The following is a 24,077-nucleotide window of genomic DNA, read 5'->3' as shown; positions in this document are numbered from 1 at the left end:
GACACGAGTTACGACCAATGACATTGCTGATGTCAAGTCGCCAAGTGTCAACACTGAATTCAAATAAAATTCAAATAAGGAGGATATAATTTTTTAGTTTTCATTCATTTCTCGATTGCTACAGCTATACATAGTAGTTGGAATCGCAGATATCGAAAAACCGATATCTAGGCTTTGTATCAGTATCCAAGAGAAAATATAAATTTATCAATTATGGACCAGTGGTTGAAAGAGAGTCTATCCAGGATATTAGACTTTGAAGTACCTGAAGATCTTATAAAGTATGTTTTATTGTATGCATAACTATTAGGTTAATTATATTACCATGAGAAAATTGGAAGGGTGAGGGAAATGTATTATTTTAATTTAAATCCCGATTTGAAGTGGGTTATTTATAGTTATCATAAGAAAATTATACTTAGGATTCATCTATCTTCAAGAATGGTCGCAACACTGTATTACCATATTATACCATCGTTGTGTAACTTGTTCATTTAATTTTACAGATATGTGCTCTCCATAGAAAATCAAGCTGATCTAAATGAATACATGAAAACTTTAATAGATTTTGATAACTCACAGCATAAAACATTTTTTGATGAGCTTTGTAAGAGAAAGTTTCCCACAAAAGGTATGAAGTAACAAATTAAATAAATGCATAAGTTATCTCTTATTAATTTCATGTCTATTATTTAAAGACAAGATTGTCTCTTTACAGGTAAACAAAATAAAATGCACATTGCATAATTTTATTTTCAATGAATGATTCCAGTAGTTGAATAATAAAAGAAATTTTATATTTTAATCATTTAATTCAAATTCTCAGCGTCTTCCCTACCACGTCAACCCAAAAAGAAGATTTCGAAAAATAAGCCACAAATAGAGACTAAAGAAGTGAAACCCTCTGAAACAATAAGCAATGAGGAAACAAAAAATAAAAAGAGGACAAAATTTGTCAACCTTTATTCGCAGGAAGGGAAGAATGCCCAAGTTGTTTTAATAAAAGGTATGTTATCAATAGGTATATGGAAAATATTAGCATCACATACATCCCTAGATTTGATCATAAATAAAGGTTTAGTTTGAAAAAGTTTATGCATACTATTTTTTTTTCTTTTTATCACCAATTGTGAAACATCACAAGCGTGTTGCAGTCAAATGGTATTATTTATAAATTATTTTGGGTCAACAGTACATGTTTTAAAACTATAAAGTTTCTCTTTTTTTATTCAAGTAAACTTTTAAAAGTATTATTTATATTCATTTTTTATAATTGCCCCTGATTTCATCCCTGTTCTTTGAAACTCATTACAAATTCTTTGCTCTCAGTATAAATAATTAATTTTTTGATATTTTTCATATTTTAGACATAGATACGGAAGATGTGAAAAAAATCATTCTCATGGAAAGGATTTGTATATCCTATCATCAGCTATTTAATCGATCAATATGTATACTTGTAACGCATAAAAATTGTATGTTTTGATTTGCAGGCAGACTTCACTGCGACTGTCAGGCTTCCAAACATGAGCTTATAAATAATTGCTTACAATGTGGACGCATTGTTTGCAAGCAGGAAGGTTCTGGTCCCTGCCTATTCTGTGGACATTTGGTGATTACTATTTTAATAACTAGCCTCTAAATTTGATCAAGATCCATTTATTATTTGCATGTTGCAATTGTTTTTTTATCTAAATATGCACATAATAGACAATAGAACTAATATGAAAACAATTCAGGTGTATAATACAGTATAAACCTAACCTAACCTAACTTAAAATTTTTGTCTTGATTATCTGTGAAATTAATATAATACAATATAGATCTTATTTTCCTGTTCGAATTAAGTGTTGATATATGAATTTTTATGAATCCCACATAATGTGCAACAAATTTATGTAGGTATGCACTCCCCAAGAGCAAAAAGAAATCAATGCTAAGACCAAATCAAGTGCCAAGTTAATGGAGTCACTGATGGAACGCAATAGGCCCAAGGGCTGGGAAGCTGCTGTATCCCATAGGAATAGACTTTTGGAGTATGATAGAACAAGGTATAATAATATGTAGTTGATAAATAATGTCAAATATAAAAATTTTGTGTTTTAAACATTAGCTGGATCTTAAGATTTATTGCATTTGTTATAAAATTTTTGGATTAAAGAAATTGCAATTCATTAGTTGTTGTAAGAATTGATTGCATCAAATTAACTTAAACCACATAAACTAACTGCAAGATAATACAATTTATAAATTATACTGTGTATTAATGTTAATGATATGCTGTCAAGTTTGTTAGAACTTTTATATTATTGCACATATAATTTATTAATTCTAAATGCATATTACATATTTAAATTGTAACCCTATAATTTGCATGAATAATTATGGAGTCACATTTACGTCTTATCATTCTAAATATATAAAGAACTTAAATTATTATTATATCTTTTCAAGATCTTTGACATGTCATCTCTTTTGCAGCGAACGCCGCACCAAAGTGACGGACGATGACAGCGACTATTTCAACGCTAACAGCGTATGGTTGAGCGCTAGTGAGAAAGAGAAACTGCAGAAGTATCAACAGTCACTTCACGATAAAAAACATGCGTCGAGGCTTAATAAGAAGATGACCTTTGACTTCGGTGGTGAGGATTTTTTTTATAATTTTTATATATATATAGGTAGAGGAGATATGATGATGTATGCATTCATTATTGGCCAAGTGATTATACATAAGGAGATAATATACGATTTTCAGATTTATATTTAATCGAATTTCTAGTTTTATAGTTAATATTTTATCAGTTGCTAGGTTTTGTTTATTAAATGTTATCTTAAATCATCTACTTTAATGTCAATCTTTATGTAATTATTAATGTTTGGGCTTTATAAGGGTTAAAAAAGACCACTCAGACAGCGACAGTACCCCACGCCCCTTTGCAAGCAAAGGGATGAACGATCATCGAGGGCTAGAGTCAGGCTGACTCTGCCCGCCTCACGCTCAGGGCACCGCGCCACGTCTCCTCATCGTGGTTGGTCTGATCCTACATAATGTAAGAGTTCTCGTGAAGAGCTTACTATAGAAATGATCCTATGAAGTAAGGTCTTGCCGTGATACGCTCTCTCGATTTACTTGATTATATGAGAAAAAATATCGATAGTGTGATGTACGAACCTTATTTCGTGACTAGCGACATCTAGCTAAGATGGTACATACAAGTTTACGTTGTCCTCGTTACATTATCAATTCGTCAGGACCATTATATATTTTAGCGCCACCTAGTGCTATAGTGTGGTATTAAGAAACCTTATGTTGCTACTTGATGAATTGTCTTTTGGAACATTACAACATTGGACATTTAGACTTGCAAATATTTCAAATATAAATGAGTTGAAATTTTTTAATAGATTGTATTGCTGACCTTCATTAATTTATTTAAAATGACTGTTCAAATGCAGGCAATTCATGGAGTTGTTTTTGTTTTATTAATAACTAGCAGTTCGCCCCGGCTTCGCCCGTGATACATATAGTCAATAAATGGGCTATCTAACACTGAAATAATTTTTCAAATCGGACCAACGGTTCCTGAGATAAGTGCGTTCAAATAAACAAACAAAGTCTTCACCTTTATAATATTAGTATAGATTTGCTGCATCATGAAACTAAACAAATGTAACTGAGTCTTAATATACAATAAGCCAAATTTAAATTGTGAAGCGTCTAACTAATAGATTTGATATGGATTATCTGTTTTTAATAGATCCTTTTCACAAATTAGTCTTTTTATGTTACACAGATAGTTAAGAATACGCCATATCATCTAAAAATCATATAAAACTCATATTAATTAATTATCATTAAGATGAAATGTAATTGTAGATCACCAGGCCTCATTGGATTTATTTCATTTAATTCATGATCTATACCGCTAGATGTCGCTTTTTTATAAAGACCCTGACGAAGAGTTTACTTTAAAAATTGGCATTGGTATTTAAATAAAGAATAAGCTATTTAACTTTTATATTATTTTAAATTAATAAAGGAAATATTTAATTATAGTACTTTTTATCAGAATAAGGACAAGAAAATAGAAAAAAAGTTATAGCTATACTAGTAATTAAAAAATTAATTCACTAAATTTTTCACTTCTTAATATTACACGTTCATCTGTGCTACATTCCTATTCGAAGGAGAATTGTTGGAAATAATAACATGACATTCATAAACTTATTAAATTAATATCTTTGCTTTAATTCAATCTATGTTCTTTAATTAAAAATGTGTAATAACATAATATATAATACACAGAACACATCAATATTAAAAAAAAAGTTACCTGTTAGTGGGGGGAGGTACCACTTAGTTTCTAAAATGAAATGACTACAATTTCCAAAAAGAATCAAGTAAACCCACGGTGTAATTGAGTAAGAAGGCAAAAAAAAACTATTTTGCACCTGATTGTAAACCTCCTTCGTTTTTGGAAACGTCGGTTTTTTTTTTCTATTTTATTGTACATTCTAAACAGGTCGTCAAGTGGTAGAAGATAACACAATAGATTACGACGTGGATGAAGATCACATACGCAGTATAACCAGTGGGAACCCCAATGCCAATAGCCAATTGTTGAGGAGCGACTTGTTGGCTAACATGTCCTCTGATAGGGACGTCGCGCCGGGGGTCAATGCTAACTTGTTACAGGTATTTTGTGGTCATTTTGAAGTTTAGAAGTAGATCTTTAAATATATTTTTTATGATACTGTAAACTGTGTGTTTAAGTATAAATAGACTTTAGTTTTCTTCTAATAATTATTAAATAACATAATCTAAGATGAAATAGTTCTATAAACAGATAAGTCACATATGGATTTGTATACTTGAATTTTAAAAAATATATTTACCCAACTGATTTCGTGGTGGGTTCTGGTTATTTTTCTACTAGTACAGTTTGCAGGCTTCTTATTTATTTTAAAGCAGTGAACAACATCCTACTATATCCTACTAATATTATAAATGCGAAAGTTTGTAAGGATGCGTGTGTGTTTGTTGCTCTTTCATGCAAAAGCTACTGAACCGATTGCAATGAAATTTGGTATGTAGATAGCTAGACAACTGGAATAACATATAGGCAACTTTTTATCCCGATATTCCTACGGGATACGGACTTACGCGGGTAAAACCGCGGGGCGCAACTATTATGTTATATTTCAATAATATCTTTCATTTTCAAAAATAGAATTCTACTCCTTTTCTTCATTACATTCGTTATCGAATATTCATTTCTTTTTTATTTTTATACTTTCATGTCCTCTTTGTAAAATTGATCATACTTATACATAAATTAGTATTATTTTTCCTGTATAATTGTATAACTTGTTTTCTAGTATAATTGTATAAACAATATATTGTATCACGCAGTTCGATGAATCAATAACCGGCAATTACGGGGCAAGCAGACCGAACTGGTCCGTTCATTCCCGCATCCAAGATGCGGAGTTACAGGAGATGGTGGACACGGGCAAGTGCCTGTCCATGCACCAACCCTGGGCGTCTCTGCTTGTGGAGGGGATCAAGCTGTGAGTTTGTTTGTTTGTTTATTACCGGTTTTTTATTTGTTTGTTCCAAAGTACATCTCTAAGTAGGCAGATCTGATTATAGCTCATTCCTTTGCTGCCTCGAGCAAAAATTTTTTTTATTCTTATTTTAATATTAAATATTAAATTACTTTCAGTGTGTTTAAGATCTAGCATCGTTCAAGGCAATCTTTATATAATTTAATTATTTTCATATGTATTTTACAAATAAACATAAAGCTAGCTTGCTGTGACTTCCTTCATCAAAAGACCAGGTTTGTCATAGAAAGTTTATCGGGCCAAAATTATATTCTACTACTGACAAGTCTTAATTCTTTTAAACCTGCTATGACACTCCTAAGAGATTTCGAGAAAAGTGAGCAAATTGTAATTTGAACACCCTTTATACAATACTATAGACTTTGATTTAATATGCTGAGAGCATCTAGCTCATGACAAAGATATTGATGATACTGGCCAGACGCATTAGTAACACATACTTAAGTCTAAGTGCCATAGAAATAATAATATCCTGTTAATAAAGGGGGCAAAAATCCTTCTTCTTCTGTTACTTCTATTAAAAAGTTTGTTCATAATTTGCACCACTTCATAAAGTGACTGAATGATTCGATGTTTTGATCAGAGTAGAGGTAGTGATAAAATAAAATATCTGTCTGTTTATATCACAACTTAGGTTTTATCTATAATATATTGAACACTTTAAGAAATAATCTATAAGTATAATGTTAATCGCTAGTTTATTACTAGGCACGAGGGTCGCACGTGGTATACGAGCCATCGCGGCAGGTTGTGGATAGCGGCTACGGTTAAACCGGCCGACCCTGGCCTTGTCCGGGACTTGGAGAATAGATACAGGGTGCTCTATCCGGGTGAGTCGCGAGTTGGGTATGCAGATTGGAGATTAGATACAGGATGCTCTATCCGGGTGAATCGGAAGTTGGCAATGCAGGTTGGAGAATAGATACAGGGTGCTTTATGTTGATGGGCAGGAAGTTGATACAGGGTACTGTATCGGGGTGAGTTGTAGGTGTTGAAGATACAGGCATACAGATTCCCTGTATCGTCTCTTATACAGCCTGATTTTGTTTGACATTTTATCATTTAAGATATGTTTTTACCACTATTATAACAAATTTATTTGACATCAAGTTTTCAAAAAAATCCTCAACACTGTAAAAAAACTTCTCATCTGTTATTTTACAATTTATTTTATTATGTCATTAAATTATCGGGTATTGTTTCAGAGAAGCAATTCAAGTTTCCATCTTTCTATCCCACTGGATGTTTGCTGGGGTGCGTCAATGTTGATGACTGTCTGCCGCAAGAAGAGTATGAGAAAATGTGAGTATCGCAGATACGTGGGTGCGTCTAAGAAAATCATAATATCGCTTAAACTTTTCTTTTGAAGCTGTCGAATCATCAAAAATAAGAAATTAGAAATATGTAGTTTTTATATAAATTGTAGCTATCCGGACGGCGAAGGCGACAGTCCCTATATGTTTATTTGCTCAAATCCGATAAGTCTGCGGCTTCGGTTCCCGGTCAAAGGACAGCATAAAATATGTGAGTATTGTTGTTCTTTTTTTTCTTGATTCTATTATTCTGTACTACAATTAATTATATAGATGAAGAATATAATTTTATTTAACAAATTGACAGAACTAGAATAAATTTATACAGTTGAATTGAGAACCGAGAGCAAATTTTGTCCTCCTATTTCAAAAATTCAATCATTATACGTAAGATACATTATGAACAGAGAATATTTATATGTGAAGATTTAAACATTTTTGAAGATTATAAATTCAAATTTTTCTTTGAATTTCAGATACTCTGGACAAGACTATACATCAAGCGGCTTTGAAATGTATACAAAAAATGTCCAAAATAGAAGCTGAACAGGCGCACGCCGCGTAAATTTGTTATTTTGTAAAGGAAAAATAAAAATATTTATTAAATAAGAGTGTTTTATTTACAATATCCTATATCGATATAAATATTGAGACACACTGACACACATTGAATTGCCAGTGAACACACACATAATACTTCGTTCGTATCACTAAAGTATACTTAATATTAAATGAGCACCAAGGACAGTTGAAGACGAAAATGCAGGTGGGGTTGTATACAACCGCTTTAGGCGTCATGATTATTTACCACGGCAACTGATTTATAATTTCTATGTAAAAAATTCTTGCATTTATCCAACGTATGTAATGTTAGATTCTGAGTAATTTAATAGAGGTTGATATACATATAAACCTTCCTCTTGAATTGCTCTATCTATATTAATAAAACATTAAAGTCCGTTTAGTTTAAAAATCTAAAACGACGAAACGACTTTGCTTTATACTGTGTATTCATAATATAGTATAGCAAGACGACTGATTCTAGCAGAGTACTAGGTATACTCATCACTTAATGCTCTTTGAGGAAAATACGATATTATCTTTCTATTGACAGTTAATGGTGTTGCCGTGGTCAATTGAGAAGTAATGTTAATAAATAATTCTACCTTAAACTAGACAATAGAAAATGACGCTTTGGCAGACAAAGAGATTTGCTTTGGTAAAACTAACTATGAGAGTTGGGATTCCTTCTTCTGGTTAAGCTGCGGAAAGAATGCTTCTATTGGCAGTATGGGATCGTCTGTAGCTATCGTAAAATAGTTCGGTATTCGCCTGCTGTTCGATGAAACTGTTTTGAACATACCCGGCGTGTTGTAGTCTTTACTCGCAGCGAGGGTCAAATCTGAAACCCGTTTAGAATGTTCGAATAGACGCTCTATATGGTCCTGATGTTTTTTATCTGCTATTTTCATTATAGCACTCTCAGACCTCGTTCTCTCTGATGTGAAATCGTTTTTGTGTTCAGAGTTAAATGCTGCTTCACTGATAGATACGTCTTGAACGGATTCTCCGGTTTCAGAGTCTTTGATTTTTTTCCTCAAAGGCCTCTTGCCGACTGTTGTGCTGGAAGTTTCTATAGTTTCTTCTGTGGGCTTGGGTCTTCGCTGACCGTTGCGAATTCTTGCAGAGATTTTTTGTGTTGTACTTTCCGTAGTATCTGGCGTTGTCTGCCTTTGTCTGTTATAAGTACGCGAGTGTATTTCTTGCTCATTGTTGTCAGTTCTGTTTAGTTTGTGTCTTGGTTCTTTTGGTGTAAATCGCTTTCTTTCTGTCGTCGTTTCGACATCAGCATTAATGTCTGAATAGGGATTCTTTCTATGTGGTCTAGTTCTTGGCGTATTTTCTGTGGGTTTTTCAGTGCTACTCGTTGTTGAACTTAATCTATTTCTATAATCTTTAACGCTAAATTTCGGCCTATCATATTTATTCTTTAATTTGGGTCGCTGTATTTTGCCTATATTTTTAGAGGTCTCTGTCTTGACCGTTGTTGTTTCTATTTCAGCACTTTCGCGAATGGATTCTGTAGTTACTTCTTTGATTTCAACGGGTCTGACATCTCTGTGAAATGAGAAATCTTTGAGAATATCAGCTGAATTTTTATATGTGTCTGTTAAACTGACTGATATATCACTAGTAGGTGTATCCTTTTCATCTTGTTTATGGCTATAATCTGGAACTTCACTATTTCTATAATCGTAAGAATTCTTCGTATTTTGGGGGCGTGTCGCTATTTTCATAATGGGTGATTCTTTACCTTCCTCATTTGTTACTGGAGTTGTGGTTTCTTGTCTTGCCGCATTAGTAGTGAGAAACCTTTGGTGGTTTACTTTTTTTTTCATAGCTGTAACTGTTGGTGACGTAGGAGATATTGTTGGAAGGGCACTTGTAGTTAATTCAGTAGTAACGCTTAGTGTTGTAAGTGGTGATTCTGTTCTTGATTTTAATGGCCTTATCCTTGGCCTTATTGTGTGAACTTCTTCTGTTGTTTGAGGGGCATCAGATGTAGTTGTTGTCGATTTTGGCGTGTATGATTCATCTTTATGTCTATTACCTATTGGACGGCGTCGCCTTATCTTGTTTCTTTTACGAGTTCTTTCCTTTTCGGTTGTTTCAGGCGCACTGGGTCGTTTGAAATGTTGATCAGGTGGCAGTGTCGGAAGTGCCTCTACTGGTACCTCATTTGACACAGCTGCTTGTGTAGTAACTTCTTGTACAATTTTAGCAGGTTTCTTAGTACGTCTGGTTGATGGTGTCGATACTTTGTAATAGTAATCTTTGAGTTTCTGCTGTCCAATAGGTTCAAAATCATCACCCAAGGGTCGCCTACTTTGACTTTCTATTTGGCTATTATAATTAAATCCATTTTCAAATCCTACATCTGCTTCAGTTACAATAGCATATTCTTCGGGTGATGCATTAAGCGTAGTAGTTGGAGTAGCAAATAAGGCATTTGAATAGTCTGATTTTAATGTACTATCCTCGGTTAATTTCTCATTTGTTTCATATGGATCTTGTAACCAGCCACCTGTAGACGCGTGTGTAACATCATCAGCCTCTTTATCAGTAACTTCATAAGTGGGTTGATATGACACACCATTGAGAGTACTGTCTGCGTTTGAAGCACTGGGTGCATTTATGTACTGCTGAGATACTTGTTGATTTAGACCTACATTGTCATATAATTGTTGATTATTCCCATTATAGTTTAGATTGTCCTGATTGTAATTTTGTTGTTGTGTTTTTTGTAATTCGAAATTATAATCGTAGTATTGATTGGGCGCTGCTGTGACATGTGAAATTTGAGGGTTATACGTAGTTATTCTGTTTTGTTCTCCTTGTTGGTGAGTTTTTATAAACGGATCTTGAGGACTAGGCTTAAATCCACCCGTTTTCTTACCTGCGTTTGGATCTATTTTAGTTGGATGTGCTGGCTTAGTGCGCGGTGTTGGTACATTGGCTAGATCGTTGAATGTCGTACCGAAACTAAATTGATTTTGTACAGCCTGTGTGTTCGGAGTAGATGTTGCAAACACAGCCGGTGTAGATTTTAAACCATTTTGGAAATTTAATGACTGGAACAGTGTCTGCTTGGTTGGTTGTGGTTGCTGATACGTAGGCTTCGTTGTGGAATATCCTGGATCTCTATTTTTAACAGATTGAATGCCGAAAGATCCAAATGAACCTGAAAAAATTAAATATACTTTATTATACCTTAAACTTTAATAGATACATGAATACAAACGTTTGACGAAAAATGCAAAGGTCAATAATTTCTTATTCGCATTTGATTTTATACGAAGATATACATACTTAAAAGACTATGAGGCAGTTGTTGTATTTGAGCCAAATCTTGTAAAGAATATTGAACGTAAGGATTGGCCGACTGGATATTAGTAGCTGCGACCGCCTGCTGTTGAGCTGTTTTTACTTGTTGGTTCGCTTGCTGATTCGCTGATTGAGACGATGCAGCATTGTTTGGGAGTTTGTAAAGTTCTTGTTTGTAAATTTCCGTAGCGCTCGCTTGGGGTCGCTTTGTATCTGGTCTCGCGTATATTTGTATGGGATTCCCAAGGATATTCACCGGCGTCGGTGTGGAATAATGGCCAAAGTGGATTGGCTGAATGCTGGTCAGCGATTGTAAAATATTGTTGTGGTATTTCTGTTGCTGTTGTTTCTGCTTTGTGGGGAACTGTTGTTGATACACGGGACGGGAAAGAAACTGATGTTGAGGGTTCCTGACTAATACGCTGTCAGCTGGATAGTTTTGCAGGAACTTGTATTGCGTGAATCCATTGTTGGGTAAGGCATAAGGATTGAGATAAGAGTTTATGGGTTGATTGCCGGTTGGGTTTACTTGTGAAACTGGTACGGTCCGTATGGTTGTTGGACGGTAGGATTGGGCAATGGATGTCAGTTTAGCGACATCTCTGGTGGCTACTGGACGACCAGTAGAAGAATAGTAGTCGTGAATTGGCACAGGCACTCTATATGGAGCGTGTAGAGGGGCGGTGCCAAAGGAACCATAAAGGAGGCCTTCGGATCCTACCACAGGCCTCCACCCGCTTTTCGACACTGGTAAATTCTGCAACAAATACATTTGAAATTAGATTTGTGTCTCTCCAAAAATTCGTTATTGAAATTAATATTGAATTCAATTAAGATCTTGATGAAGAATGGCAATGATTTTATTTATCTTAATAACTTTCATTACGATACCTTTAATATAATTTGTCTTATACTGCTACTATACACACTATACACTCGAGATTAGATTTAAAAAAGCTTGACTGTTCTTATTATCTCATACTTCTTCATGAACGATGTTATTTCTATCATCATATTATTATAGATAAGTATACTGGGCAAAATGTTTTTTGTTTTGCAATTTATGCGCACAAACTGTAATTTATATTATTTAAATGATGTCTGGCGTAAAATAATTTAGTTACGGGTTTGTTCTAAGAAATATCTACAACTTACCGAATGTTGCCCCATGGACCGGCGGTGGTGTTTGATGCAGTCTGTACACAATACGAAGCATTGCACCAGCAAGAGCGACACCAATAGCCGCAACTCTGCAAATATATCGATATAAGTTAAGTAACTCAAACATTTATTATTATTTTTATCATTTATAAATTTTTATTTACTATTAGTTTATTTAGTTCGTAGACAGTAAATTTAGTATAGGACTCTTTTCCTAAATATTGTGGTTATAATAGGAATCAAATTATACTAAATGTTATGATGATAAGATGTAATCCTATCCTACTAATATTATAAATGCGGAAGTTTGTAAGGATGTGTGTGCGTTTGTTGCTCTTTCACGCAAAAACTGCAAAACCGATTGCAATGAAATTTTGTACGGAGACAGCTGGACAACTGGAATAACATATAGGCAACTTTTTATCCCGATATTCCTACGGGATACGGAATCACGCGGGTGAAACCGCGGGGCACAGTTACTAATGCATAATTTAACACCACATTTTAAAGTTGGATTTATCTGAAGTTCGATGTCTGATTTTAAAAGCAATTTTTAAATCCCGTCTACAACAATATAAGCTCTAACGTAATTATAATTATGTAAAAATGTTTTTACAATCTTCCGCATAGTAAGCAGTTATTCAGTTGAAAGAATTATACAATCTGCTGTATCGGAAAGTCAGAAATATCGATTGTTCATAAGTGTTCTAGTAAACACTATTAAAAAAGTGGAGCAGTGATAATATTACTCAATACGTCGTGAGATTTAGGCCATCTTGTACTGCTATAAAAACAAGAACGAAAAAAAACAGTTTGTACGCTGGTTCAGTATGGAAAAATTCTGGTAAGTATATGGTTTCATCACTTGCTTTTAAACTTTAATTTAACATTTTTTAACGCAAAGTTTTCTTTTATTTTTTTTATTGAATTTTTATCAATTAGATTTGCGCAATGAAATATTTATTTTTTCAGTCTTCACAAATCGCTTTGAACGTTAAGCCAATGTGGCAAAAACTCAATAATCCAGGAATATAATAGATTTATTTATTCATTTAATTATTTGTTTTATAAATATCAGATCAAAATTATCCCAAATGGTGTAAATTTGCTTATGTTGATTGTATTAACAAAAATTCTACACTAGAGTGGGCACCAAATATAGAATGAATAAAGCAAAAATATTTTATAACTTAACGGCTAAATCGCTTTTCTTCGCTTGTTTATAACTTTCTTTTTTTATTTGATCAATCGCAAGTTCCTTTTTGTATTTTCTTTTCTGTTAATGTGTTAGAAACTTGCATAAAAAATTATTTAACAACTATATGTATTGACTTAACCGGTTTAAATGTAGTTTTATTATATTTGTCTATTTTTTCGTTGAGAAAGTGACGCCAAGGTTGATTATATATAGTACGAATTAATTTTTTATTCTGAACCAGAGCTAAATATTGTTTTGTAAATAGTGGGTTACATGGCCTTAATATCACCACATATTGAGTAGATTTATCATTGCTCAAATCAATTTTATGTTAAGTATACATTTAATACGGCAAAACATATAACGAAGAGTAGGTATTCTTAATTCGCAGCAAATCGCGTTATTATTATTTTTTTGATTACTCTATCATTCACATTGAAATACCATATAACTAAGTTCATTTAAAATCATATACATATAGAACATACGTGTGCTTTACTATAATTGCATTACAATTACAAACAATAGTCAATCAATGCGGTAGCGTATACCGCCCGATTTCGAAAGATCCTATCTGTTACATACGATTTACGAAACGCAACTCGATTTTATTTAATAGTATTTGCTTCTTTATGTTCTGCGCAGAGTACGTACAGCGGAAGACATATTGGAAGCTTAAATGGTTAATATTTAGAGCGGAACGTTTCGCATGACCGTGACCGCTGGTTCCCACAAATTTTAGTTATACCAACTTTTCATACCTGCACGAACTGGTACATACTACAAATAGAATCGGAATGCTATCGTTATTAATAACTATCTAGTACAACAACTCATGTAAGGTATGACATTTTTAGTATAAATTGTATTTATTTCGCGTGTTTGTGTTAATTGATAAGTCTCTGATTATGTGTATTTATTACTATATTTTTTACTTGGATACAAATTGTGAATTTGAAACAAGATTGGTTAAATAAAAAATGTACGTTGAAGATCGTGCGAAAGTTAGAAAATAATAATTTCAGTAACATGACTACTATATTCGGTATCACACTAATATTATAAATGTGAAAATTTGTTTGTTAGGATGTTTGTCTGTCAATCACGCTGAACCTACTTAACGGATTTCGATGAAATTTATTACACCGATAGGGTATGAGTTGACTTGGGTGATAGGATGCTTTTTATCCCGATTATATGCTCCCTTATAATAAAACAGGAATCTTGATATCCGGATATCCGGGTGGAGCCGGGACGAGCGTCTAGTACTTATATATATTTACGTTAAATATTAAACTTCACAATGTAAGCAATATAATGTCGACATAATTTCAGATGGGAAGAAAAGGAGGCTTTTGAAACACAGGCAATATTTTATTTGTTTTATCAATTAAATAAACAAAGAATATGTAAAATACAGCGGCCGTAATTGTCAGGAGATATCATCATAAAAATTACACTAACTAACAACAGGAAAAGCATTCAAACACACAATTACTTTCTATCCTGTCATTGGTACGTGGTTCTCATTGCGTTATGGGGATATTACACCATAACCATGGGACCTGCTTTGAATGGACAATGATTCGGAAAGCCATGTTGTAGAATCGACATAGCACGTGTGAGAATGTTACTAAGATATTCATAGGAAATAGCTATTGCATTTATATATGATAGCTGACACAAATGTTGCCATAACGTATGGAAAAAACACTTTTACTTTTAGTTTAGAAATCTTTAGTACAAAAAAAACTAAGAGTTTGTTTATATGCGCTTATCTTAGGAACTACTAGGCCAATTTTTTTAAATATTTCACCATTGGAAATGTACGTGATCCTTGTGTGCTATAGGCTATGTGTATCACAGGCGAAGCCGGGGCGTTAAGATATATAAACAAATAAGCAGCGATTTCAGTTTAAGATACTAACATATCTGTGTATATATAAATCTTAATAATAAATAAGTTTTCATAGTTTTCAAGTTTCACATATAAAATGGGATTCAAAATAACTACCTTTAAAACCAGAATATTTTGTTAGTTTTGTTTCGAAATTACAACTTAAAAATGTATAGTTCGCCCGTCCTGGGTACGTACCGTGACACTTTAGTCATCATTTCTCTAACCTAACTGAAAGTTGTAATGCGTGAGTAATTCAAGTGACTTACTAAATGTGTGTTTATATAGTTAAATCCAGTAGCAATCTAAATTATGTCTATAGCTGTGTAGAATTAATATTTGAAACATAGTGCAAAAAATCAATCAAAGGACATGTTGGACTATTTGTCAAATTTAAGAATGCTCTGTGTATTTGAAAATTAAATTTTAAGAGAAAATTAAGACTAATTTATTTTAAAAATCGATGTTCTGTCATTTACGTTATCTATAAATGTAAATACATCTTTACATAGGTGTGTACAATACGCTTTTTATTCATGACAAAATCGTGATGCTTAATACGTTAGCTTAGGGAAGTATATTTAATTTTCTTATTCTTTTTATACCTAGCAATATCTGAGTAAATTACCTTCTTACATAGTTTTACTATATGACCAAGGATATTGACTTCTTGTATTACGTGCAACACTGATCACGTAATATTGGAAAATAGAAAATGTAATTACACGATTAATGTGGTAAAGACTATATGCATCTTCTACTTAAAGACAGGTAACACGACGCCTTCGTGTGAGATTAAATATTAATTCAAAATTGGTTTCATTTACATATTTAAAAATATGAAACGTGCAGAGATGAGTATTTTCCAAGCTTCAGATTTTCAAACGAAATTTTTCAGCCATTTTATAATTTAGAATATAGGCATTTTTAAATCGTCATAGACTGTTAATTTTTGTAAATCTTTACGGTCATTGTCCGACTGCTATTTAGTCATTGTTTGATAAACAAAGCACAACTAAATTGAGAATGATCAGTCTGTTATAAATTAATAATTATCTACCTATAAATTAATAATTATCAATAAACTGGAATGCCTAATCATTAGAATAATGGTTGCTCTACATAACACAAATAAATGAATAGATTTTTATTTTCGCCTCAGTGTAACATAGATCACAGCGACAGTACGCCTTAAAACTTAATTTCACACACGGTGATGTTGTGCCGTATGAGATGCCACTCGCTCGCGATGCTCCTCAGAGCGTGGAACGTTTCACTCCAGCTATTTGCTACGAGAAAATACATTTTTATGCCTTTATCACACGAGAGAGCACGGCCCACTAACAACAGTGCACTGTAACGGCATGAAAATAAAAGTGATTTTCATATTTTCATCTCACGAATAGCCGAGTGCACGTGCGCTGTGCCATCTAATCATTGCTGTCATTATCTTGTGATTTGCGATTATTTGGTACGGCTTTTAAATGTAACGCAAGCTAATAATAGAAATTAAATAAAGATATTATTATTGAAATGTTTTTTTAATGCAACAATTTATTATCTTCACTATAGCTACCTCTGTATGCTATGTAAATACTTGCAATTGATTATTGTAAAACTTCATATTTTAATATGCAATTGATAAATAAAATTTACAAAAGTATATAGTTAGAAATACGAAGGATAGGAAAGACAAGATAATATTTATATTAAATGATGATCTACATTCAATTGATCGTCTTTTTGTAATTTGGTTGTTATATTTTATTAAGATGAATTTAAACACAATTTTTTTTAAAGAAATTCATACTCACATGAACAATAACTACTCCTTAATGAAATAAGGCAATAATAAATTTTCTATACGAAGGAGTGTTTTTATAAAAGAGTAATAATAAAAGTTACAACCGTGTTAAAGAAAGAAAGGTTAAAAGTAAATAAAGGTAATTATAATAAAAGAGAAACCGAAAATTTGAATAACATTTATTTTTTTGCTTTCTTTGAGAGAAAATGTAGGTAAGTTTTGAATTTGTAGGTGACTTAACTATTAAATATAATTAACATATTATATTGTTAGATATAATTGATATCAAATCTTGTTTTTTGAACATGTACATTACAGGCATTAAACAGATTACAGATTTATTAAATCAATATTTGTGTTGGACATGCATCAAATAATTATGGAACACTAGCTGTGCCCCGCGATTTCATCCGCGTATGTCTGTATTCCGTAGGAATATTGAGATAAAAAGATGTCTATATGTTATTCCAGTTGTCCAGCTACTTTCGCATCAAATTTCATTGCAATCGGTTCAGTAATTTTTGCGTGAAATAGCCGCAAACACACACATCCTCACAAACATTCGCATTTATCATATTAGTAGGAAACTTTACAGGCGAGTTTAGTCTACTGTACCTTTAATACTCTGTACAAAGCATTTTCAATAACGTAGCTTCTAGTGCGCCTGTAGCGCGTTGAACTCTTTTGTAGGACATTTTGATGCTATGATTAATATAGTACAGTATAATGTATTCTATCCATTATTGGCTTTACCATACTTACTCTGACCTATTAGAGATCGTCGATCGATAAAACACTCAATTTTATATATAATTCTTATTTTATTTACTTCTTAAATAAAAAATCTATTTGTTTATCTATTTGTTTCATACGGATAGTTGTATAATGTATTGTATAAAAAAAATGGAAAGATGGCGTGGGCATAGATAATAATGTGCTGCGTGGGTCACCCACTGACATAATTTTTTTATACGATTAACTGTAGCATTTAGCTTGCAATTCCAATCATGCAATGTATTTATGCAATACCCATTCTATATATAACTAGCTGACCCGGCAAACGCTGTTCTGCCTTACTCTTATCATTTAGGGGTATGAAAAATAGATGTTGGCCGATTCTCATAGATACCGGATAAGCACAAAAAATTTCATCAAAATCGGTCAAGCCGTTTCGGAGGAGTATGGCAACGAAAACTGTGACACGAGAATTTTATATATTAGATATTATTTTAGAAATAAATCTTTCATAAAGTTTTCGTTTTTTTTTAAGATTTTATCACCCTACTACTTGATTTGATTTTAATACTTGAATACTACCTGGCTTTCCACTCGCAGCTTCGACCTTGGGGTCCAAAAACCCACACAGTAGTCGTTCTCGTAGGATTTCATACAAACCAAATTATATCAAAACAGTTCAGTGGCTTAAGCGTGAAGTAGTAACATAAAGACTGACAAGACTATACTCAACTTTCGCATCAGCAGGGAATAATACCACCATATATTATATATATTCCTACTATGTAGGGATTAGAAACTCTATTGTTGATTTAATATTTCGGACTACTGCCCAACTGTCATTCGTCTTTATAAAATCTGATATGCAATCTGTATTTAAAACATTTTTAAATAATCGTTTATGTATTCTACCCTACATAGCTCTATAAGTGGTTAAAATCAAACATTAAAACTTAAAATAAATTTTAAGAGTTGGTACGTTTTCGAATCATCGTTCAATAAATCAAATGTAAACAAGCTCATATGCAAATCATATAAAGGATCCCACACTCACTTCCCTGATTTCTTGCGGAACCGGAGCTCAAAAACAAAATTCACACGATGCAAATCAATTGATGTCATTGCCATGGCAATTTGAACTGTCACTTTTGTTGACGTCCATTCTTCATGATGTGGGAATTCAGTTGAAAATAGATGTTTTGTTGCTAGTAAAAGTTTAATCAACGTATGTTGTTATATTATGCAATGATTGCCTGTACATGTCAGCATAGTATAGTAGTTAGCTAAACTGACTGGGAAAAACGTAATGACTGTGAGAGTATGAGGATAATGTTGGCATAATCAGTTAAATTTTTCTGCTATATACATATTGTTAATCCAATAAGCTTATATAAAAATTGTAGTATTTGATATATGTGTCAATAAACACATTTTTAAGCAACATGTAATTGAGATTGCTATTAATCTACCCTAATCCTGAGGTTGATGTCTAATGGAAATAAAAGCTATTGAGTTGTGACATGAAAATCACGATTTAATAAAACGTTCTATATAAGTTGTTTTACACTCATTACAGCCAGTAATTGAATCTACAGCTTAATTAGTAACATAATAATAGAAAACGCCAATACCGCAGTTAAAAAGACACAACAGAGCCAAACTGCGTGTAATGACACTAATCACTATTCGGAAAGAGTAAGGCTTCATTACGATTCACCGCCCGTGACCTTCGCGTGGTCACTTTCCTTGGGTACGTGACCCGCCTGCGCCATGACGATTCACTTTCGGATTTCAGTTCAATATTAGTGAATTATTCCAAAGTGCGAACGGTCAATGATCTTCTCATGCTCTTCTCGACTTTATTTACGTTACCTCATAAACTTGATTCGGTTTTTTATGAGGTCAATGTGTTTTTCGTATTGAATGAAATGTAAACTATAAACAGGTATTTGATTACTACTTTTATTTATATGCTGAATATGGTTAATATCGTTGGTACCCATTTCTGAATCAAAACCAAAACGCGGTTTTGTTGGCAATAATCTGATTAAATAATAAACAAAAGATTCGAAAATTCGATTTTTAACTTCTATTGTTATCTGTATGCTGTATCATGCTATGTAATTTCTCGCTTACTGTTCTTCTGCATGTTTGTTTCAACTCAAGCTAATTGTTATTAGATTACCTAGCTAAATAAATCTAAAATGAACTACATGTGTACTTCGAAAGAATTTATTTTTAATGATTCCCTTTTAAACAGATTTTATACTTACATTTTTACAATCACATTGCAGCTATGTTAATGAAAATTTGAAAGAGGCTACATTATGGTCAATAATGTAAAACCCAAGCCGGATATCTGAGTAGTACAATAGATATCGCTGATTCATACGAAAGCATCATACTGTTAGTTGAATAAGAATAAATTATTGGTGAATGATGTTATAACTTTTATGTGGTTATTGGTAGAATTAGGCACAATCCAAAATTGATGTTTGAAAAATAATGCAGTATCATCCTATTTAGTAAATGTTAAAATTACTTTTTAAGAAAACAGGTCAATGGCATTCTTCAATCAATATAATGAAAAGAATTAAGGTTAGCTACGGCTATAATCTATACTAATATTATAAAGATACAGAGTTTGTTTGAACGTGCTAATCTCAGGAACTACTGGCCCGGTTTGAAAAATTCTTTCAGTTTTAGATAGCCCATTTATTGAGGATGGCTCTAGGTTGTACAAGTAACACCGGCGAAGCCGGGGCGGACCGCTGAACGATGAAGTGAAGAATTCCCTACTTTGAAAAACAAACAAATTTTGTATAAAAATATCTGGAACATCTAAAACTGTGACTCTATTTTACGTTGAATAATTGTTGCGATAGCATCAAACATAAGTTCTATTTTATTAACAAAAAATAATCTTAATGTATCAATTAAATTTTTAGTAATATCACATTACGCAATTCAAAAGATAAACACAGTGATATCATTTTACTACATCATATAAAGCGTGTTATGTTACATATAGCACTTAAATCGCCCATAAACGAAAGTCTGTAGAACAATACTCGCGTATGAATTACATAACTAAACATGTAAGGGCCCATAAAACAACGGTAGCATATAACCCATGACTATACACACTTGTGTTACAAAACACGACCAATTTCAACAGGCACTTGTCTTGGGCGAAAGTAAATAGATATGAGCCCAAAATGGAGCGAAAAATGTGTCATTATGAACGTGCAGTCAAGCACTGTGTGACTTATGCCAATTGGTATTTGCACTATTTCTATTTTGATTGATATAAATAATGATTTTAATTCTCTCGGCATTTGATCCAGTATAGGTCCAATAGTTACCATGTTATTTTTTGTTTGAAAGGAACGATAAATCACCGTAAGTAATCGATGTAGAAGATAGCATTTTAGTTTTTAAGCGCATTAGAGTTTTCATAGATAATTCAATAGATTACGGCAGACACGGTACATAGATAAACAGTTTCCTCAAAACTACCGTCGATTTCAATATGTTCCGTAAGTAAGCCATATAATTTAGCACACGCCAACCGTTGCGCTTATAATCATAAGGTATATGTTGTACTTCCTTCTCTCTAAGAAAAGTGATCGTTATCATGATCGTAAAACAAAAAATACAAGAAAAATAATAAAGCTGTATGATGAAATTGAACTGATATTCAATAAATTTTGTACAACACTTTATCTACGTTAAATAAATCGCGACTGATCCAATTTGATGGCTAATAGTAGAAAGTGCTTTATTTATACACAAATTTAATTAACAAACACATAAATGATTCACAAGATATTCATACGTTATATTTAATTATACCTATTAACTCGTTAAGATTAAAACTATACTGTACACGTTTAAAGCGCGAGCCCACTCATACCTACTCATGTAAAGATCCATTTTCTCGGTTTGTGTAACGACATAAATCACTGATACAATCGAAACAAAAGAAATTTTCACAAATTCAAGATAAATTCCTTATTACGCTGGTGAGTTATGAAAAAGAATGTTCTGGATTTAATTTACCGCAAATCGTTCTAACTAACAAAGAAGTGAAACTGAATAATTGATCACGTCTTGCTTTCTATTTTTACATTATTCTTAAACGACAATAACTTATATTTGTTTAAGTCCCACTATCTTTGGATAATAGTAAAAACATTGTGTTCAAACCTTCAAATGAAGTGAAATAAAAGCGTGTCTTTGTACTATTGTAAGAAGAGCTTTCAATTGCATAAACTTTGAACAATGAATTTAGAATATTAAAAGACAATAAATAAAATTGTGACATTCAACCAAATTCTCAATACAATATACGAAAATTTGCCTTATTTAAAATTTCAAGCAAATCTTACGTTTAGGGGCAATTTTTAGTACCGCATAAATTGGGGATTCAAAAGTTATGTGAGTACCCTAAATTTAGGTTCTCTAATTTTTATCCTGGTTCATGTATTGAATGGAAATAACAAGTGCATGATAGATTAATTGTATTCTACGTTTGTTCCAAACTAAAATGTAAACGCAAACCGTTATGTATACAAAAAGTTGAATAATTTAAAATGGAAACTGATTTAAACAGTGTAAGCCGGTCATACTCGTTCTTGTTAAGACATACAGATGGTTCAATTGAGTCAATTGGAAATTCAACCCATGGGAGATGTTGTGTTCAGTATGAACTTAATTAATAATATATTTAATACAGGTTGCTCTGTAATCTAGTTAAAAAGCTAAAAGTTAACGGTCTGCATCATTTAATTGTTATACACCTATTTATACTGCAATCGTAATATACCTAGCTATAAGGTTAGGTAAAGTGTTTGATTTAATAAGGAGATGAAATTTGTCACCAATAAAGGCAGTATAATGGGTTGATTTTGACATTAATAGAAACAAAAATCACTATTTTCTACCATATAATGATAGATTTAGCCCTTACCTTTAAATGCAATGTTTTAATTCTTTTGTCCTATATTTTTATGTCATTTGTTTTTTATTTAAAACCAGATGATAAAGAAAAATTGTCTCAAATTCGCTTTGTATGGACTTATTTTTTGCGAAAATGAAATTACAGGTATTGTTTTGATACAATAAAATATATATTTTAGGTGTTTTCCTATTCTATCTTATTTTCTGAAACTGTAAATAATTTTAAATAGGTAAAATGTATATGATATACAGATATAAGATTTATATACTCGGTAAAGTAGTATCCACTATTTGCAATAATGCAATAATTATAGAATTAATCATGCTCATATTTAAAAGTATAAAATAAATTGGTATTGGTATTTTATTAGCAGTTCTTGTTAGTTATGTCAATAGAGCGATACAGATTAAACGCACTAGTAATGGCTAACGGATATCTAATATCTTGTGCATACATATTGCACCATCAATTAGGTAAATACGTATCTCATTTATCTTAAAGAAAGACTTACATATTAATTCTAAAGCGAAGTTGTTCACAATTCAATTATACTTTACATTATTATTCAGTTTATTTAAGAGCTGATTTATAAACAAAATACAATTATAAGATTTATGTTATTAATATTCATACTCAATTAAAAAAATATTTTCAAAACTTACCGCTCATTTTTCTACGGCTACTACACACATGCATATCTATCACAAAATAAAGGTGAGTATACACGCTTGCATCACTGTCACAGCACTATGGTACCTCACTAACGCGCGCGCAGTCTGCGTTCAAAAATGACGTCTGAATGTCTGATAGCTGCTAGCGCCGAGCTTGCCTACTCAACGGGGTGGTGGGAAAATTGATATGGAAATTCGTTTTCAGCGTGTTAATGACTGGCGAATGGTCGGAATTCTCCAATGAATATATGTATTTGAATTGGTGGAATTGCTCTATCGCGTTATCAAATTGAAGCGTATTCACATATTATGTATAACGGTTAGTAAATTCTTACTTGCAATCTTTTTAAATTTATTTTTATGTCTTACCTATTTAAATAAAAAAAATGCAAATAGAAATTTATCAATTGTACAAAGTATAAGTCGGAATTATAGTAAAAGCTGAACGGGATTAGCATAAAACTGTGTAACATGTTACAACAATTTCGGTGTAACAGCAATTAACAGTGTGATTAAATAATTAAGCAGTTGCTGATCATATTTTCACAACGATTTAAATGGAAAATTCAAACTTAATTATTTTATCTGACATTATTTTTTAAATAATGTGTGATTCGAATAATGAATATTTAGTTAGGGCTTTAAAGTTTACTATTCACGCTGTGACAAAGTTACAAAATATCACATATATTTGCCCTTTGAATGGAAATGCCCATCGATCGTTGCGATAAATAAATTATAATCCATAGTCGTTACTTTCATAATGATTTCTATTCAAGTCGGGCTCCAGAGCGCATATACACGCGTGAGCCTATAATT

The 24,077-nt window shown here is 32.4% G+C and overlaps 2 protein-coding genes and 1 non-coding gene across 4 annotated transcripts; 1 reads left to right on the top strand and 2 right to left on the bottom strand.

Annotated features, from left to right (window-relative positions):
- Positions 1-7,709, top strand: LOC119831836 (activating signal cointegrator 1). 2 transcript variants are annotated; one of them, XM_038355379.1, is made up of 12 exons: positions 1-281; positions 507-631; positions 827-1,006; positions 1,494-1,612; positions 1,903-2,051; positions 2,482-2,645; positions 4,527-4,699; positions 5,417-5,574; positions 6,340-6,461; positions 6,837-6,933; positions 7,058-7,155; positions 7,421-7,709. In XM_038355379.1, the coding sequence occupies exons 1-12, from the start codon at positions 214-216 to the stop codon at positions 7,507-7,509; spliced, it is 1,542 nt and encodes a 513-aa protein (XP_038211307.1). In that variant the 5' UTR covers positions 1-213; the 3' UTR covers positions 7,510-7,709. The 2 variants fall into 2 exon arrangements, with proteins under 2 accessions (XP_038211307.1, XP_038211308.1); XM_038355380.1 differs by lacking the exon at positions 1-281 and adding an exon at positions 311-342.
- Positions 2,905-3,108, bottom strand: LOC119832110. The gene has a single exon (XR_005287908.1). It is a non-coding gene; the product is annotated as a small nucleolar RNA U3 (small nucleolar RNA).
- LOC119831835 lies at positions 7,550-23,412 on the bottom strand. Its single transcript, XM_038355378.1, has 4 exons — positions 23,250-23,412; positions 11,985-12,079; positions 10,815-11,586; positions 7,550-10,686 (listed from the first exon to the last, which is right to left on the bottom strand). Exons 1-4 carry the CDS (start codon positions 23,281-23,283, stop codon positions 8,174-8,176), a joined length of 3,414 nt encoding a protein of 1,137 aa, XP_038211306.1. The 5' UTR covers positions 23,284-23,412; the 3' UTR covers positions 7,550-8,173.
- Between the last annotated feature and the right edge of the window lie 665 nt (positions 23,413-24,077).

This window comes from Zerene cesonia, chromosome 14, assembly GCF_012273895.1.
Source record: "Zerene cesonia ecotype Mississippi chromosome 14, Zerene_cesonia_1.1, whole genome shotgun sequence".
Taxonomy (NCBI): domain Eukaryota; kingdom Metazoa; phylum Arthropoda; class Insecta; order Lepidoptera; family Pieridae; genus Zerene; species Zerene cesonia.
The sequence above is the reverse complement of the archived record's forward strand: the minus strand, read 5'-3'. Positions and strand labels throughout refer to the sequence as shown.